The sequence below is a fragment of the Copadichromis virginalis genome, linkage group LG20 (assembly GCF_057382275.1).
Source record: "Copadichromis virginalis isolate Kocher_CV1m ecotype Utaka linkage group LG20, C_Virginalis_male_GT1.1, whole genome shotgun sequence".
In the NCBI taxonomy this organism is placed as follows: Eukaryota; Metazoa; Chordata; class Actinopteri; order Cichliformes; family Cichlidae; genus Copadichromis; species Copadichromis virginalis.
The window spans coordinates 12,200,001-12,219,418 of NC_140637.1; the positions used below are offsets into that span (position 1 = coordinate 12,200,001).

General features: G+C 39.7%; 2 protein-coding genes across 4 annotated transcripts; one reads left to right on the forward strand and one right to left on the reverse strand.

Moving 5' to 3' along the window:
• Positions 1–1,944: 1,944 nt before the first annotated feature.
• bcas2 (BCAS2 pre-mRNA processing factor) lies at positions 1,945–9,153 on the forward strand. The gene is made up of 7 exons (XM_085444214.1): positions 1,945–2,152; positions 5,341–5,433; positions 5,528–5,598; positions 7,939–8,100; positions 8,199–8,249; positions 8,341–8,421; positions 8,509–9,153. The coding sequence occupies exons 1-7, from the start codon at positions 2,060–2,062 to the stop codon at positions 8,633–8,635; spliced, it is 678 nt and encodes a 225-aa protein (XP_085300340.1). The 5' UTR covers positions 1,945–2,059; the 3' UTR covers positions 8,636–9,153.
• Positions 9,154–9,728: 575 nt separating this feature from the next.
• otud3 (OTU deubiquitinase 3) lies at positions 9,729–16,283 on the reverse strand. Of its 3 annotated transcripts, none has more exons than XM_085444240.1 (8): positions 16,154–16,283; positions 14,607–14,860; positions 13,893–14,041; positions 12,250–12,362; positions 12,015–12,137; positions 11,743–11,875; positions 11,340–11,527; positions 9,729–11,124 (listed from the first exon to the last, which is right to left on the reverse strand). In XM_085444240.1, exons 2-8 carry the CDS (start codon positions 14,810–14,812, stop codon positions 10,960–10,962), a joined length of 1,077 nt encoding a protein of 358 aa, XP_085300366.1. In that variant the 5' UTR covers positions 14,813–14,860; positions 16,154–16,283; the 3' UTR covers positions 9,729–10,959. The 3 variants fall into 3 exon arrangements, with proteins under 3 accessions (XP_085300366.1, XP_085300365.1, XP_085300364.1); XM_085444239.1 differs by having other exon boundaries at positions 14,607–14,908; XM_085444238.1 differs by having other exon boundaries at positions 14,607–14,912.
• Between the last annotated feature and the right edge of the window lie 3,135 nt (positions 16,284–19,418).

The following is a 19,418-nucleotide window of genomic DNA, read 5'->3' on the forward strand; positions in this document are numbered from 1 at the left end:
CTCAGTCAGATGAAATTGCCTAAAAGAACAGAGTTATTTAGCTCCTTACTTTTGTCACCTAAGCTTCAAAGTAAATTATTTACTTCAAAGTCTTTATATTACCAATAACAAGGTGGGGTCTGCTCATGTGAGAAGGAGAATGAGGAAACAGGCGTTTTAAGAAAGTATGGTTTTATGAAGGGTTTTAAAGGGCTTAGGGGCAATAAATGTGTCATTTGTTTATTATAATAGAAACATTTATAGTTAAATTCTGGCCAATAGTGTGATACAGAAAGAATGATAACCAAACATTAATGATTAAGCCATGTTAGGTATCAAAGACTGGATGGAAGGCATTTCTTTAAGCAGACGACTTAAGCAAGTCTGAATAAGCAAAAAGTATGGAAGAAATTGTTTTTTGAAAATTAAACATCGCAAGGAATCTCTATTACTTGTCTCAATAATTTAAAAGGGAATGGGATGCAGTTTCTGCTTTGGTGGATGATAGGGCCCTTTGGATCAAACAAATACATTTTAAATTCAGTGTTAAGAAACTGCACTGGGGTAGAAGAACAGTCAGAATGATGTCTTTAAGTTTACCAAATTTAAGGGAACATGAGTGATAAAAGGAAAGCTATGATTAAAAATACAGGAGAAATAATAGACTAATTTACAGATTTGGACATACTGTACTAAATAGTATAATATTCAAAATGTGTTAAACTTTACAAATAGATGTGACCCACATGGACAAGAAACAGTAGAGAATGTTGCCTCACTGTCAGAAATATGAGGCATCTGATAGATATTTTACACTCAAGTACTCAAGAAATGAGTAATAGTAAGTCAGAATCTTAGACAAGCTAATTCGGCTAATAGAACATTGGGACTATTTCATAGAGCACCAGGAGGGTCACACACACAGAATTATAGCATTTCATGAATTAATAATTAACTGCCCAATAAAATATTCATCAGTAAATGAATTTTCAAATGAATTTTTAATGTATTCTATTTATTAAGACATCAATAAAACAATTAATTATTTGATAATTCAATGCTCAATAAAAAGAGGAGTTAAATCACTCTTTAAAATGTTAAAAACAGATTTTCAAAATGTCTTATGAAATAAAATTTAAAGATAGAAATAAATAAATGGATTCCTAAATTAAATTAGGAATCCAAACTTTTCTGAAATCTAAAATAATGCTTGTTTCCCTTTTCGATTCATTCTCGTTTCCCATTAGCTATTGGACTACCCTCTCCGATGAGGTGTCAAAGGTTTGGTAAAATAATATGAGCACTAACAAGTTGTGTAGGGTCATGTTAAGATTGCACAACTGGGATGTGACATTGTACCATGACTAATTTGCTTTGTTTTATTCACAAAGACCAAAAGAGTCATGGAAAGGTCACACGGAGAAGGTAATCAAATAGATAATCCTGTAATAATAAGATCATTGATTTATTGTTTAGACTCAACATACTGCTGAGGAGGTCAGGGTTTCCAAAATGGAGAATCCAATAGCTATGGAAAGGAAATTGAATTAAAAAGGAGGGATGGTATCATCATTTTAAATGTCAGAAAAGTTTTTAACTCCATTTACCCATTTCTCTTATTAAATCGTATTTTTTTCAACTATTTTGAAAATCTGTTTTTAAATTTTTAATTTCAGGCTACTTTTTAAATTATGTTTTAACAAGCATTTCATATATTTTTCTTTAAACCCCTTTTCAGGTTGAGATATTTCATAATGGATTAATAGTTTGTAGAAATATGTATTTTTAATCCCTATCGATTGATCAAATAATGAATTACTTTGTTAATGACAAAATAAAAAGAGGACATTGAAAACGTGATTTACTAATTAATGTTTTATTGCACATTTAACTATGAATTCATGGCACGCTTCAAAGAAGAAACATCAAGATAAACACTCCATACCATGCGGTGGCGCTAAAGTGCCAATTCGAAGAAGACGCGAAATTAAAGAAGAAGAAAGGGGACACTTGGATTTTGAGTTTATTTAGCAGAAAGCGAGACAGTTCAACAACTGAACGATATATAGACTGATTAAAAATGGCCGGGACAGCTTCAGTAGCTGGAGAAGTGTTTGTAGATGCTCTGCCGTATTTCGACCAAGGTTACGATGCGGCAGGTGTGAGAGAAGCGGTGAGTAAGCGGGCAGTTCGAACACAGCGTGTTAGCTAACCATGCTACATGGCACACTGCAATGTTTCAGCGGACACTGTAAGTTTGATATCTGAAGCTGGTTCATTTGCTCTGTTAACCAGACTCGTGTCAGGACAGTGTCTTTATTATATAGATTAAATGAAGTCTTGAAAAACCCATTTTTTATATATTTTATGTTATAAAAAAGCGAAATAGATGTGTCGATTAATTGAATAGTTTTTCCCTTTTACCATTTTTAAGAATCGGTTCTTGACAGCCACCCTTCGACTGAGATAATTTCTCATGAAGTGAACAGTAGATTGGTCAAGTGATGGCCCAGATGTATCTCTCAGGTCCGGTGTCAGGTCTTTGCTATATTTTTCTAATTTCTTAAAGACATGACTTTCAGACTCACTAGATAGTTCTTAGGTCTGCCACTTCTTGTTTTGTTCAATTTCTTCAAATTTCAGAACAGGCAGAGAAATACCAAATCTCCATTTAACAGCTCTTTGGCAATCAACTTGTTGACCCAAAACAATATTTTATGAATTCCTTCGGGGTTTTTCTTTTAATTTCTTTTTATTTTGTAGATTTAACAAAAGAAATGGGGGAAAAAATTAGATGTTATCGTAAGAGGCTGCTGGTGACAAAGTATTTAAACATATAATTTAAGTTGGGTTTTCTCACTGAAAACAAGTGAGAAAGCAGCCCGTGTCCAAAGAAAACTTTTGAAGGATCTTCACAAAGCCTAATATATATTGGTGTCAGTGTTTTCAATAATTTCTTCGTGGTCACTACTAAACACTTCCCTGATCAAGACATTTCCCCTGGATCCTCCATTGGCTCTCATCACATCTAAGGTACACAGATTACTGCTGTTTGTGTCATGCAGCTCTACAGGGAGTGCAGAATTATTAGGCAAGTTGTATTTTTGAGGAATAATTTTATTATTGAACAACAACCATGTTCTCAATGAACCCAAAAAACTCATTAATATCAAAGCTGAATGTTTTTGGAAGTAGTTTTTAGTTTGTTTTTAGTTTTAGCTATTTTAGGGGGATATCTGTGTGTGCAGGTGACTATTACTGTGCATAATTATTAGGCAACTTAACAAAAAACAAATATATACCCATTTCAATTATTTATTTTTACCAGTGAAACCAATATAACATCTCCACATTCACAAATATACATTTCTGACATTCAAAAACAAAACAAAAACAAATCAGCGACCAATATAGCCACCTTTCTTTGCAAGGACACTCAAAAGCCTGCCATCCATGGATTCTGTCAGTGTTTTGATCTGTTCACCATCAACATTGCGTGCAGCAGCAACCACAGCCTCCCAGACACTGTTCAGAGAGGTGTACTGTTTTCCCTCCTTGTAAATCTCCCATTTGATGATGGACCACAGGTTCTCAATGGGGTCCAGATCAGGTGAACAAGGAGGCCATGTCATTAGTTTTTCTTCTTTTATACCCTTTCTTGCCAGCCACGCTGTGGAGTACTTGGACGCGTGTAATGGAGCATTGTCCTGCATGAAAATCATGTTTTTCTTGAAGGATGCAGACTTCTTCCTGTACCACTGCTTGAAGAAGGTGTCTTCCAGAAACTGGCAGTAGGACTGGGAGTTGAGCTTGACTCCATCCTCAACCCGAAAAGGCCCCACAAGCTCATCTTTGATGATCCCAGCCCAAACCAGTACTCCACCTCCACCTTGCTGGCGTCTGAGTCGGACTGGAGCTCTCTGCCCTTTACCAATCCAGCCACGGGCCCATCCATCTGGCCCATCAAGACTCACTCTCATTTCATCAGTCCATAAAACCTTAGAAAAATCAGTCTTGAGATATTTCTTGGCCCCGTCTTGACGTTTCAGCTTGTGTGTCTTGTTCAGTGGTGGTCGTCTTTCAGCCTTTCTTACCTTGGCCATGTCTCTGAGTATTGCACACCTTGTGCTTTTGGGCACTCCAGTGATGTTGCAGCTCTGAAATATGGCCAAACTGGTGGCAAGTGGCATCTTGGCAGCTGCACGCTTGACTTTTCTCAGTTCATGGGCAGTTATTTTGCGCCTTGGTTTTTCCACACGCTTCTTGACTATTTTGAATGAAACGCTTGATTGTTCAATTTTGAGACTGCTGCATCCCTCTGCAAGATATCTCACTATTTTTGACTTTTCTGAGCCTGTCAAGTCCTTCTTTTGACCCATTTTGCCAAAGGAAAGGATGTTGCCTAATAATTATGCACACCTGATATAGGGTGTTGATGTCATTAGACCACACCCCTTCTCATTACAGACATGCACATCACCTAATATGCTTAATTGGTAGTAGGCTTTCGAGCCTATACAGCTTGGAGTAAGACAACATGCATGAAGAGGATGATGTGGACAAAATACTAATTTGCCTAATAATTCTGCACTCCCTGTACAGTCTGTAGTAAGAGCAGTGCCATAACAGGAGAGCTGACAACAGAAAAGCACTCTGACACTCCCACGGCATTGTGTGCAACACCATTTGGCAAAAAACAGTTACTCATTCAGCACTTAAAGATTTTTCTTAGATACCTTCATATTTTTGTAAGATTTATCTATTGCATATGTTTGGATTTGATTCTCTTAGTATGTGAGCAGTATTTAATGTTTTCTTGATTTGCTGTAAGTCGGAGTCCATTAGACTAGTACAGTTTTACAGCAACATTTATCTATCTTCTCATATTTTTCTCAACTTGCAGCTCAATGACTCAATGACTGTACTTGTCCAGTCATTGATCTCCTTCATGCTCAAGAATAAGATTGCATCTGTCTTTAGATCAACAAGACAAACATTTGGATAACACTCAAAAGGGACATCAAATCCTGTACATATTGTTGCAGTAGAATATTTGAATATGGCAGCAATGGGAATGTTTGATTTTCCACTAGTCTGTTATCAGAAGTTATGTTCTCTAAGGGTCTGATTCATTTTTCCATGTGTATGAAAAAAAGAGAAGTGTACCTTTTAACCAATAAGTATTACCCCACAGTTTCAAAACTGATGAATTCCTAATTAAAAGGCTACACCTCAAAGAGTTTCAGTTGTCGAATAACAAGAAGTGAATTGTGCAACTCTAATGCAATTCATTTCAAGTGAATTTCCCAGTGGCTGCAAAATATTCCCCGTGCCAAACACGAATCGTGTTTCTTCCTTCAGGCAGCAGCGTTGGTCGAAGAAGAGACCAGAAGATACCGACCTACAAAAAACTACCTGAGTTACCTGCCTACTCCTGATTTCTCTGCTTTTGAGGTGATGAACTCATCAGAAGTTTAAAACCTTCTTAGTGGTTTCAGCTGCTGACAAGGAAATAATGGTGCTTCTTCTTTGTTCTCACCCCCTTCAGACAGAAATAATGAGGAATGAATTTGAGCGGTTGGCAGCTCGGCAGCCGATGGAACTCCTGAGTATGAAGAGGTAAATCCTGCCAGCTGTAAGAGCCTGATGGTAGCTTAGCTGCAAGTTGAGCTTTTTGCTTATTTGCCACAGAGGAAGAGAGATGCATTCATATAGTCAACCTACTACACTGCTTCTAAGTTCTTTCTAGGCTGTTCACCCATTCACTGATTTACACTGTAAAGTTGTGTTTTTAATGCAGTGTAGTCTCGGGGCCCAAAGATCACAACCATTCATTTAAAGTTTGTCAAGGATGATACAAAATATGGTCCTTAAATTGTTGATCTGCTGTTGTGCAGTCCTGTGAGTTTTTGTCCAAAGCTTCAGCTGTTGGTCACATTTGACTTAAGAATATTTTCGTATACAGAGGGTTCATGGTCAACTCAGTGACTGCAAGCTGCCCAGGCCCTGTGGCTGCAAAACAAGCACAAATCCACCGTGCTTGATAGTTGATGTGAGGCACTTGTGCTGATGTGCTGTGTTTGGTTTTTCCTTTGTTACAGAAGTGTTTTGGTTTGTTCAAATGCAACTTTTTCTAATTTTACTGTCATAAACTTTAACATTTAACATGCTAATCTAGGATTGTAGCATCGTTTTAACAAACGGTCAAAACTTCAGCTCTTATAGAGGTGCTCACAGGTGCTGATGAGTAGTTACTAAATTACATTTGAGTGGCATGATACAGTCATAATTCATATGCAAGCATGATGGATGTACTTAGTTTTTCACAGGATTTAATAGATTCTTGTGAAAAAACTGTTTTTATACAACTTGACTTGCTTTTCCAGTAGTAGCTGTATCCCTCCCCTTCTTTAATTACACAACTGTTCAAGTCACATGCCGTATCATACATGATTCTGGCACCACATTAAAAGAAAAAGAAAAAGAAATTCAACATTTTATGTAGCACTTAAATGATTTCCACATTTTCAGACAGGTCGGTTAACTCAGCTTTTGTTGTTGTTGGGTTTTTTTTTTAATGTACGTTGTTGATAGTATTCCAAAATCTTTGGAAAACGGGGTAGTAACAGATGTGAGTGAAGTTGGCCCCCCACCTTCTTCAAATCCAGCAAAAGTGGTGTCACATGTTTGTGCTGGTTTGTGTTGCAAAAATGTTTGTTTGTGCCACTATCATTTCAAAGATATTAATAAAAGTTTCTAGAGGTCATCTAAGGTCAGGAGGTAGATGACTTCTTTGGTACAGTAATGATGGTGGAGGCTTCAATACATGTGGGAACGACAGCCTGACCCTAATGATGTGTTCAAGATGTCTGTGAAGACCTTTGTGAGTTCCACAGCATAGTCCGTCAGTGCTCGTCCAAGGATGTTATCAGGACCTGGAGCTTTGCTTGTATTGATTTTGGCAAGAGATCTCCACACACTGTCTGGGGATTGTATCACCACGGTCTGCAGAGTGGGCTTGTAGTCTGTGATGGTTTGTATTCCTTGTCACTGCCTCTGAGTATCTCTGCTATCGCTGAAGCTTTGCAAAATCCTCCTGGATTACTGCCTTTTCATCTCTGATGCCACGTGACAGGTTTGCCCTTGCTGTTCTTAGGCTCACCTAATCCTCGGCTCTGAAGGCTGCATTTCTCAACCTTAGGAGCCTTGGACCTCACCTGTGAGCCATGGTTTCTGATTGGCCCGGACAGTGATAGCTCTGGTCTCTGTGACATCATCGATGCATTTTGGGATGTAGGCAATGACAGTTTCAGTATATTCCTGAAAGTCTGTGGTGTTGTCGTGTGTGGCAGCCTTTTTAAAGATCTCCCAGTCTCTGGTGGAAAAGCAGTCTTGCAGTGCCATCAATTTTGTCTGATTTGGGTAATGTGGGGGGGCTGGTTGACCTTCTGGCCTTTAAATTTTCTTTAATATCTTTAAAATGATAGCGGCACAAACAAAAATTTTAGCAGCACAAACGTTTGATACCACTTTTGTTGGTTTTGAAGAAGGTGGGGGGGGGCAACTTCACTCACATGTAACTTAGTATTTTTCTGCTATTTTTTTTATTTTTTATTTTTTGCCTTCATTTCTGTTTGTTTCACACGTTAAAGTTTAACCCTCTGCTGTAAAAGGCTGTTGGGGTATTATCATCACTAAGTTTGTTAATGCAATAACTAAAGAAAGAAAGCAACATAGCAGCTACAGACGCTATCATAGGTGCATCTACTAAAAATCTCATGAGTTCTCGGTGACCGCAACCTCAAGTTCAGAGGTCAAGTTTTCTGAAAACCTTGTGAGAGTGATAATTGAAGAACCCAGCGATGTAGGATTTTCAAGTTGATGCCATCGGCGTGTCTACTAGGCAGAGGAGTAGCACTGGTGATCACCAGTATTTTAATAAATGTTTTCCTCATTGAGGTATGAGTTGCCGGCGCCCTCATCAGGACAGAAGAATGACATTACAGCGTGGCAGGAGTGCGTGAACAACTCGATGGCCCAGCTGGAGCACCAGGCGGTCCGTATCGAGAACCTGGAGCTCATGTCGCATTATGGAACCAACGCATGGAAGGCCTACAACGAGTGCGTACAGTCTCCAGATCCAGTCTGCACAGTGTTGATGTCTGTGGGGAAATACTGCTAACACGTGTCGTGTTTGATTTTTTTTTTTTTTTCTTCAGCAACTTGGCCTTCATGATCGAGATGGCACAAAAGGAACTTCACAAATTCAGGTGAGTTCATTGCCTCAAACCTTTTGCTCCAAAACACGGTGTTTAATGTGTTTTAATATTTATCTGTTGGTGTGTTTGTTCTGCCACACAGGAAGCAAATTCAGGATTTGAACTGGCAGCGTAAGAATGATCAGTTGGCAGCAGGAGCCAAACTCAGAGAGCTGGAGTCTAAGTATGTTGTTGGAAGAGTTTACGTTTGTATCATTGACGCACAGAAGTTTTCCGTCTGTTTTAACATCTGTATTTGTGCCCTCAACAGCTGGGTGTCACTCGTCAGTAAGAACTATGAGATCGAGCGGGCAATCGTTCAGCTGGAAAACGAAGTCGCTCAACTCCGGCAACAGCAGGGAGACGAAAACAAGGAGAACATCCGACAAGACTTTTAGGAGCTACTGATCCCGCGGTCGGATTCCATCTTGGCTTGTGAGGCTAACAGGACTAAGAAGCAACCTTAGGACTGAAGTTTTTTTGCCGCGTTCCAAATGCGCCCATGAATCTCAATTTGCAGCACACAGTTTACCACTGTACACCTTATTCCAGTGTAAAAACACGACACAATACATCATCTTTTCACAAACGGAAAGTCGAACACAATAAAACGGCTTTTGTTGCCTCACGTGGTTTGGTAGGACAGGCAGATGAAATATCACATGTGACATTATTTAGTCTGTTGGCTGTAAATGCTAATGATATTATAGCATTAGCGTTTAGTGTTTTGTCACATGAGCTCATTTCGGAAGTTTACATCGACCTGATTCTTCAAGCTCTCTTCCAGCTCAACAGTGTGTTTGGAAAAATGTACATAGTTTGTTGTTTGAAGCCAGACTCATCTTTATGAGCTCCAGCATGACTTCAATTAATGTAATTTTTTAAAGCGGTTTTAATAAATTGAACTTTTCTTATATTGTAGTGTGAATTTGATTGAACTCTTAATATTTCCCTTTCTTTTTTAAACTTGGTCTGATATCCATTATATTTTATTCTAATTTAAAATCATAAAACACACCAGTTTCTTCTTTCCTGTGAGGCACAGCAGCCTTGGTTAGCTATATCCTCCTACAAGGGGGCCTTGGTGTGCTCTTTTACACAATACTCTTACAGTTCAGTCTTTCAGTTCATGTACTGTTCAGCTGAAGCTAGTAGCTTTAGCACTTCTCCTGTTAAACCAGCTTCCATCTGATTGGCTGCCGCTCACAAACAGAAGAACATCAGGTGAGTTGAGCTGTCTGCCTCAGATGACAATTTTAAGGGGATCTCCACTCACCAATATCACACAGGTAATAGAAAAAAGCTGAAACAGAAACAAATGCAGTCTAAATCTGACCTTTAGGCTCTCAGGGAATACTTGAGTTCATGACAGGAAGTAATTTAATAGCTTCCCTTTTTAAACAGTCAGTGTACACAAGGTTGAAGGAATATTAAACATGAGATTAGGCTAGTTAGTATCCATAATAACATATCAACACGTGCATGTCCCTGTATACTAGACTCGTTTATTGGCAGCAGCTTTACTGAGTGCAAGATCATTTATTACACCTAAGTGCACAAATATCCGGTGACAGACTGTTGTTGGCTAACTAAATTACAGCACTATGCACAAATTAGTGGGATCCTTGACAGTGACACGGGGTGGGAAAATGTCAAGAAACCAAATTAAATACAGGAATTCTGCATTTGCTTTATAATATCGAGAAGCTTCTGTAAAGGCTTCACAGTGTAGTGGTTTACACATTTTGTTAAGAAGCAAACAATCTTCAGTATGCTTCTTGGAGGAGAGACAAATGTTGAGGCGTCCCTCAGGAAGATATTGGACCCCCTGTGTCCTCTGATGCACCCGTGTGAGGGTTACACAAAGTAAAGAGAAAAACTACGCTTGTAGTAAAAAGCTCAGAGTAGAAAGGTGATGTATAAGTGCAGCACATTTTCTACCCGCTGTGGTGAATAAGGGAGCAGCTGTCAGCATCCTTCCTTTGTCTGTTAAAATGATGTAATCATTTCTCTTAATGCCATATTAATTAAAAAAAAAAAAAAGAAATTCAATACTACCTTTAAACACATTACTTAATGAAAATGTCAGGAACTTACTTTGACTCATAAACCTTTAATTTAAACAGCTCGTCACCCTGGATAGTACATAGCGTACTACTGGGTTCACACAGGAATAAAAAAAAGGTAAATCTGATTTATTACTATTTATTGCCACGTTCCTCACACACACACTGTGTATAACAATCCTTTCGTCTGCCCCACCCCCCCCAATACTGAATTTATTCTTCGATCACAGACAGAACGAACATCAGAATAAATTCAAGTCTGTGGCAAATCAAAAAGCCTGGCTGTGCAAGATTGTCTGTAGTCATGAAAAGCCCGATGTCCAGCATAGAAAGGAGCTAGATAATGTAGTGCTTAAACCACATATGAGCAGCTTCTACATACACCAACACCTGGAATGGATGGAACTAAAGAAAAATCCCAACAGAAATACTGATACTCATGCGTTTTCGCTTGTCTCTTACAACATTCGCCCATCTCTCACACACACACACACACACACCAGTTTGCAGGCACCGTTAAACTCTTTGCAAAGATGCTAGAGGGTTCTCCTTAGGAAAAGTTATCCAATGTGACTGAAATTTTGACTATGTGCAAAACTTTGTGGACAGCCACCGGTAGCAAGAGTAGCAGAAGGTATTTTTGGCCATGCTCCAGTCTATATGCTGAGAGTGTTCAGAGCTGGTACTAAAGTAACAGCGTCTGGCAGGTTTTGGTTCTGGTCCTGGCTTCCTTTACTCTGGAGGAACTTCTGTCGATGCCGCTCCTCCTGACGCTTCTTTTTCTCGAGCCGCTGCTGATCTTTCCTCTGCTTGTTGGAGACCTAGGGGTGAGCGAAAAAAAAAGAAAAAGTCAGTTATCCTCATTGAGTAAAGTTTAAAACTGCTAAAGCATGACCAATGCTGCAAAAAGATATTTCACAAGTTAGGAACACCAATGTGAATCAATTTCATGTATAATGTGAAGTATAAAATATTGATTTAGCTAGACAGGCTCCTTTATAATGCAAATAATTAGCAGGAAATTTGTGTCCACAACCTTGGATTTTTGAACGTTGCTGCCCTCTGCTGTCTGGATGGGATCACTGCAGTGAGCGGCTGCAGCTCTGCAGGCTGAACAGGATCCAGAGGCACACTGGCCCTGGCAGGACTGGCCCACCGCAGAGCCAACAAGCCACTCGGCGTTGATTGTCGCTGCACTCAGTTGGAGTAAGTTTTCCTCATCACCTGAGGCAAAAAAGATATAAACATGCAAATACAATCAGATCTGTTTCTGTTAGTGTCATACTAAGAGTCTTAGTTCAATGCTGGGATGTTTATGTGATCAACACAACTAGCTGTGAAAAAAAATCCAAAGCATTCATGATTCTGATGATTATGTTGCTTTCCCTCACAGAAGTCTACTTGTTCCAACAGCTAATAATTTAAATGTAACTTCTAACCCTGGATCCCTCGATTCTTGATGGAGCTCAGGATCACGTTGTCCTCCTCTGACGCTGAAGGAGAAGACTTTTTGTGCCTGTCTCTCTGACCGTCCCCAAACTCACGCTGCTGTCCATGTGAATTCTGCATATTCTGGGAACAACAATGATAAGAAAAACATCAGAAAAAATCTAGTAGAAGACGGCTCATTGGGTGCAGTGTTGACATATAAAGACGCATGCTAGATGAGAGCTAACTGTTCTTTAAGTACTGGTCTGGTAGGACACCACACCTCTATGCGGAGCTGAGCAGGACTCTCAGAGTTGTCTCCTATCCGTCTCACGCTGTCATAATGGTCTCCATAGCGGTAGGCAATGTGCAGCTCTCGGCACACCTGCTTCTCTGAACCGTTGATCTGCAACAAAAACACAACATATAAACAGCGTGGTGTGCCACAGAGACATCATATAACAAATTATATTAGCGCACAAGATCAGGAGACATAATTTGAAAGTGTCTGCTCCTACCTCCCACAGTGGAGTGTTGAGCTGATGGATAACCACTTTCACCTGTTGACTGCGAGCAAACGCCACAATGGCATCGTTGCCAGCAAAAGTACCAGGCTGAGAAAGATTGGCCACTGCAAGGAAAAGAAGCACAGAGTTGTTACTGCCACAACTGCTCTCTTGAACTTTCAACACATGACTCTTAAAGTCTGTCTGTTAAAATGACTAAAGCTGTCCTATTGTATATATTACTATTTCCACATTTTTACACTAAAAAAAAAAGTAAACTAAGAGATCGTATATTTATTTTGTGACACCCCGTCCCTCCCACAGGCCACTTACATACATCTGTCACTCAGAAGCAATAACCACCAGAGGTCACTGCAAAGTTTCTGGTCAAAACTGCATCCCACTGAACTCAGCTGTCTGTCTGTGCAACTATATTGCCAAAAATATTCCCTCACCTACTGAAATCATGGAATTCAGTTGTTTCAATCACTTCCATGGCCACAGGGTATAATATTCAAGCATGAAGACATGCAGACTGCTTTTACAAAGATTTGTGAAAGAATGGGTTGCTCTCAGGTACTCAGTAAATTTCAGTGTGGTACCGTGATAGGACCTGTGTAACAAGTCCAATCGTGAAATTTCCTCGCTACTAAATATTCCACAGTCGGCGGATGCTGAGGTGCATAGTGCACACAGGTTGCCAATTTCCTGCAGAGTCAAGCACTACAGACCTCCAAACTTCATGTGGCCTTCAGATTAGCTCAAGAACCATGTGTAGAGCGCTTCATGGAATGGGCCTTCATGGCAGAGCAGCTGGATTCAAGCACAATACACAGTGTTGGATTAAGTGGTGTAAATTGAGCCATCACTGGACTGTGAAGCATTGGAAACAGTTCTCTGGAGTGACGAATCACACTTCTCCATCTGGAAATTTGGTGGATGAGTCTGGGTTTGGCAGTTACCATCAGAACGGTATTTGTCTGACTGCATTACGACAAGTGTAACGTTTGTTGGCGGGGGGGTTATGGTGTGGAGTTGTTTTTCAGAAGTTGGGCTTGGCTCTTTACTTACAGTGAAGGGAACTCTTAATGATTCAGCATACCAAGATATTTTGGACAAACTTTGTGGGAACAATTTGGGGATGTTCCATCGTGACTATATAACAATGCATAAAGCAAAGTGCACACAGACGTGGACCTTGCCATGTGTTTTCTTTCTTCCAAGTTTCTCTTCCAAGTTTGGGTTGAAAGAACTTGACTGGCCTGTACAGAGTCCTGATCTCAACTCAACAGAAAACCTCTGGGATGAATTAGAGTGGAGACTGTGAGCCAGGCCTTCTCGTCCAACATCAGTGTCTGACCTGACAAATGTACTTCTGGAAGAATGGTCAAAAACTGCCGTAAACACTTCTAAACTCTTCCCAGAAGAGTTGAAGCTGTTACAGCTGTAAAGGATGTGCTGACACCATTTTAAACACTATGGATTAAGAGTGGGATGTCAGTCAAGTTTGTATAGGTGTGAAGGCAAATACTTTTAGCAATATAGCGTAGGTACCGTTATAGATTGTGGATTGCAAGTTAGAGTAAGTCTAGCTAATCACATTGTTTTCTTGGCATATGTAGCCAATGTTACCCGCTTGCTTGTTTTTTTCTTACAGTGCTGTGCAAAGGGAACGTCATCCTCAACAAAGGGCTCAAAGTCTTGTCGATGGGATGTCATATAATCAACAGTTTCCTGGCGAAGACGCAGGTGGCCCCGGGAGTGACCCTCTAACTGGTCGCCTAGAGCTCTGAACAGACAATTCCTAAAGAACAAAAGGAAATGACAAATGACTGCCTGTGGTTGAAGGGTTTAATATACAATCTTTACCAAAATGAAGTTAAAAGTTGTTCGAATTTTTAAATCAAAGAGAGCTGCTCAGCCTTATTTTTTTCCAAGCATTTTTGAGCCCTCATAACTGATTATGTAAAGGATAAAGACAGGGCATTTTTAGAACAGATTAAATACATTTAAGCTCTTTTAAAAACTGCATCCAAAAAAATTAAAAACAAATCCAGGTGCTCCGATCTAAAGCCAGAACTGTTTTTTAAGATATCACCATATGGGATGTGGTGGGCCAAGTTATAGGATATGAACAATCTCCTATTTACCTACATTGTGATACTAAGCCTCATTAACTAGACACGATTCCCTCTGAGTCAAAACTATTTTTAATACAGCAATAAGCTAATGCAACCTACAGACTCAACACTGGTGTTCACATGTTCACATAATAAGTTCACATAATATTTTGATCACTTTGAAATAAATGAGAAATCAGTTTAAGCAGGACCACACAGAGAGAGCAGGTCTGATATTCTGGCTCTTACCCATCTCCAGGGACTTCTCTCAGCTTGAGCCCCAGTGCTTGCAGCTGATTGGAGAAACTGACAAACTCTGCACCTTCATCGCCATCCTGAGGGCGGTTCTTGCGGTCTTTTGCGATGGCCCGGCGCACTGCCCTTTCATCCCTCTTGCGCTCCAATTCACTCTTTTTATTGCTCCGCAAAGATTTGTGCGTCTGTTTCCTCGACATGTTGACTGCACTCGTGTCTGCAGGCCTACAACACCACAGTGCGTCTCCCTGTGGCAGCGAGCAGGCGCTTCATGAAAGACTACCACACGTCTGTAACTTTCTTTTTTTAATGACAGAGAAATAGTAGATTTTTTAAATATTTCAACCAGACGGCATATTAGATCATTCTAGATTTTATATATATATATATATATATATATATATATATATAGTTTCTTGAAGGACATTCAAAGCTCTTCTTTGGGGTTTGTGATCCCACACTGCTTCAATAATGTCCAGGTCTGGGCTCTGGGGAGGCCAGTCCATGATTAATAGTGTTCCCCTATGTGTTTTTCTATTGACGTATGCTTTTACAGTGCGGCAATATGTTTGGGACCAAAATCTATCGGTTCTGTTATGTGACTGACAAACTTTCAGACAGTCTGACTGTATGAAAGCAAAATAGAAAGAAATGAGGGGTGGCTCAAGACATTTTCACAGTAGTGTACCTTTACTTCAAAAAGGCAGCATAAACTTTTTATTTTCATTTCTTTAATATATATATATATATATTACCTGAGATAATACTGACAGAGATATATATATATATATATATATATATATATATATATATATATATATATATATATATTACCTGAGATAATACTGACAGATATATATATATATATATATATATATATATATATATCTGTCAGTATTATCTCAGGTAATATATATATATATCTGTCAGTATTATCTCAGGTAATATATATATATATATATATCAGTATTATCTCAGGTAATTTATGACGTTTTGTGACTTTAATTCTGCCAAATAATATTTTGTTTTTTCTTGAAAATTAACAATTCCAATTTCGAAACTTTCTGGATTTTTCTTTGAAGGATATCCCCTAACCCGGCTTTGTATTTTTTTTTTTAAATTTTATATAATTGTTTATTTTTCTTGGCCTGTAAACATAAGCCGTGATACACTTTAGAGAAAACGCACCACGTCTAAAACGTGGTACGTTTTAGATATAAACGTCCAATAGTTTTTTTTTACTTCCTTTGTTTGTACTGAAGCTAAATCATTTTACTTTGCTTTCTTAAATGTAGCCAATTAGTCAGCAGTATGGAAGCTAACTAATAAACACTTAGAAACTTAAGTGGGTACGGAGTCACTCGCTATCTACTTAGCTCAAACGAAGCGTTTTCGGCAACAGCTTAGCTGTTAGCTAGCATTAGCGGCTAGGTGCAGAGTACTCAACAGCTGGAGAGATTACATAACAAATCACCTCTTGTCTTTATCACTACATCATGACACACCGAGTAACTTAACATAGTTGACGTGCTGACACTTACCTTTAAAAAAAACTCTGATTGACGAGATAACCAGTTTTTGTTTTTATTATGTTCTAGCTCAGAATAGGAAAGTTGTGATTGTCCGTTTTTGTTTACAACTGAGGTTCCGCGTACGTATATCCGTGTACGTCAAAACGTACGGAAGGAGAAATGGGCCAAACCGTAAATGCGATTAAAAAGGCTTGCAGTAGCAGCAAATTTTCTTCATTTAAACAAAGTAAACAAACAACAAGGAAAAAAAATGACAAGACTCCAGTATATATCTCTCTTTCTTTCTATCTATCTATCTCGTGGTCTTTAAATTCACCACCTTCCGCCTTCTTAATGTCTTCTAAGGCTACTCACAACCTACTCATTTTAATGACTCCATGCAGTTGATGAATATAAGGCGGAGTGGGCTGAAAAGTAATAAACAGGATGTTTGCAACGTTAAGAAAAACAACATCAACAAAAACAGACACAGATAAAGAAAATAATCTCAAGAGATAAAACTGCATAAAACTTTTTTTATTTCCAAAAAACGAGACAAGAAAAAACATAAAGGAGCCATACGGCTCTGTGTGTGTGGGGGTTATCATGGGTAAGTGCTGGCATTGTGTGAACAGATGTAATGGCCTACAGGCTATCCGCGTGCTTGTACGTGTGCAGCACTCAGCGCCCGTTACCTGAGTGAAACATAGGAGCCGTCAGCCACGTTTGACTCAAAGGACAACAACTCTGTACTGTATGTGCACGAGCAGTGTGTGTGTGTGTGTGTGTGTGTGTGTGTGTGTGTCAGCAAGGCACATCATGTTTTATGATAAGAGTTTCTATTTTTGAGTTGATATCAGAACATCATGTGAAAAAAAGGCCATTTTTAGCTGACTTCACAATTTTACATTTATGACTAAGATAAGATAAGATAAGATAATCTTTATTAATTTGTTGGGTTAAGGCTGCCGACCTTTGCCAGCGCCATCTTACCCTTCGACCATACATACATTACAACATCACATGGGGAAGTCAGGTCAGAGAGGTATAACAATGGAAAATGCACAACATGAGGAAAGACGAGGAGAAAAAATAACTCCCCCCAGACTGAGCTCCAACAGGGAGATCAGTTTGAGAAAAGAAAGAAAAACACCTCAGCACATAGGACATGAATCAGCATATCTCACAACATAGAAGACATAAGCATCGAAGGCGTTTGGAGGGGGTGGGGGGTGAGTGTAGGTCTGTGTCAGTGTACATGCGTATGTGTGTGTGTGTTCCGTGTTCAACCGAGAGAAAGTGTCCCTTCACCCAGTTAAGCAAAAGTCAACAGTCTTCGGTCGACGCGGGTGGCCTTGAATGAGGAGGGAGAGAGTCACAACACAGTCTTGTTAGCTAAGGGAGAATTTGTTATTCCCGTCAGCTTTTGCCTTGAGCATCCAGCTGGCGCCAGGGGGGCCGCATGAGATGAAGATGGTAGCTGTTTTGGATGGTGCGAACAAACTGAATCCAATTTTACAGTTGGTCTAATGTCCATCACTGGTCACCAGGTCTCTCAATTCCCGTTGTTCTTCTTCAAGATCTTATCCATATAGCAGAGCCATGAGCTTCTCCAAGATCTTGTCCATATTGCGTTCAAAAACACAGTCTGAGTACTCACAGCCCTGCTCATCATCTATCATGTCGGCCAGACTTGTGGGATTTTGAACAGCTGTAGCCGCTTCTTGTTCTTCGATAAGCCATCATCATCATCATCGTTTATTTATATAGCACTTTAAAAACACACAAGGCTGACTAAAGTGCTGACCAACAGAAACATAATAGATACCATAAGAATAATAAATACGATAAAATAATAAACATAGCGAAAACAATAAAATACAAGTCAGTCAACCACTGAATCAAAAGCCAGTGAATAAAAATGCGTTTTCAATCCGGATTTAAAAACCATCACTGATGTCGATTGCCTAATGTGAAGAGGAAGATTATTCCAAAGCTTAGGAGCCATGATAGAGAACGCTCGGTCTCCTCTCAGTTTCAACCGTGATTTGGTGACTGAGAGCAACAGCTGCTCAGCTGACCGGAGCGAACGAGTGGGGACATAGGGCTTCAGCAAATCAGACAGATACGCAGGTGCCAGACCATTTAAAGATTTAAAAACCAATAAAAGAACTTTAAAATGAATCCTAAATTCAATTGGGCGCCAGTGCAGGGAGGCCAGAACCGGAGTAATGTGCTCAAATTTCCTTTTACCAGATAAAAAGCCAGGTCCGAGCCAGATAAAAAGCCAGGTCCGAGCCAGCTCCAATCAGCCAGAACTCTGTTATTGTGGTTCCGAATTGGTAGATGTCGTTCAATCTCCATCGTTGTATTAACAGACCTCTCTGCATTGAATCATATCTGTTATTAACCTCTGTCTCTCTTCCACAGCATGTCTTTTATCCTGTCTTCCTTCTCTCACCCCAACCGGTCGCAGCAGATGGCCGCCCCTCCCTGAGCCTGGTTCTGCCGGAGGTTTCTTCCTGTTAAAAGGGAGTTTTTCCTTCCCACTGTCGCCAAAGTGCTTGCTCATAGGGGGTCATATGATTGTTGGGTTTTTCTCTGTACCTATGAAGCGCCTTGAGGCGACTTTTGTTGTGATTTGGCGCTATATAAATAAAATTGAATTGAATTGAATTGAATCATCGAGAGTGTTGCCAGACACACGACGCAACCGAAAATCGAGTATCCAGCAGCAAACGTCTCCGCAGGACAATCAGGCTCTCCCAAGCCTAGGAGTTGTCGGTTTCGTTAAGGGACCAGTTGATCAAATCCACAATTCTTCTTTAGGTTTTTAGAGAACAAGTCTGGGAGACTCTCTTAGGGTTAGAGAATAAGCAAGACTATACAAAAGACATGAGAAGCCAAGCAGGAAAGATAAGGGAGAGGGAGAAGGAGAAAGTGTGACCGCCTCCACCAGGAGCCAAGAGAAGAAGTCTTTTAGAGAGCATACCATCTCTGTCAGCTTCACTGCCTTGCTCAAAGGCTTTTTTGACATGACATGGTTTTTTGTATAGATAACATCTGCAAACCATGGCTATGACCCACAAGCCACCACTTCTTCGTCTTTGTAGTTTGTTGAATTTAAACTTGATCACCACAGCATCCACTGGTACAAAATCGGGAGCTTTATTATATTATCATTATAGTTGTGTCCTTTTATTTTAATCCAGTTGAAGGTTGATTTACTTGTCTGACAATGGATGGGATGGCCACTTAAATATTTTTCAGTTTTAGTAAATTTGCATTCAGCTTC

Excerpts from the sequence above, each read along its gene's own strand:
- bcas2 (XM_085444214.1), top strand. The coding sequence starts at position 2,060 with ATGGCCGGGACAGCTTCAGTAGCTGGAGAAGTGTTTGTAGATGCTCTG. Across the intron at positions 2,153-5,340 it reads CGGCAGGTGTGAGAGAAGCG|GCAGCAGCGTTGGTCGAAGA; the intron begins GTGAGTAAGCGG and ends TTCTTCCTTCAG. Across the intron at positions 8,422-8,508 it reads CTCAGAGAGCTGGAGTCTAA|CTGGGTGTCACTCGTCAGTA; the intron begins GTATGTTGTTGG and ends TGCCCTCAACAG.
- otud3 (XM_085444240.1), bottom strand. The coding sequence starts at position 14,812 with ATGTCGAGGAAACAGACGCACAAATCTTTGCGGAGCAATAAAAAGAGT. Across the intron at positions 14,042-14,606 it reads AGAGAAGTCCCTGGAGATGG|GAATTGTCTGTTCAGAGCTC; the intron begins GTAAGAGCCAGA and ends TTTGTTCTTTAG. Across the intron at positions 11,528-11,742 it reads CAAGAATCGAGGGATCCAGG|GTGATGAGGAAAACTTACTC; the intron begins GTTAGAAGTTAC and ends TTTTTGCCTCAG.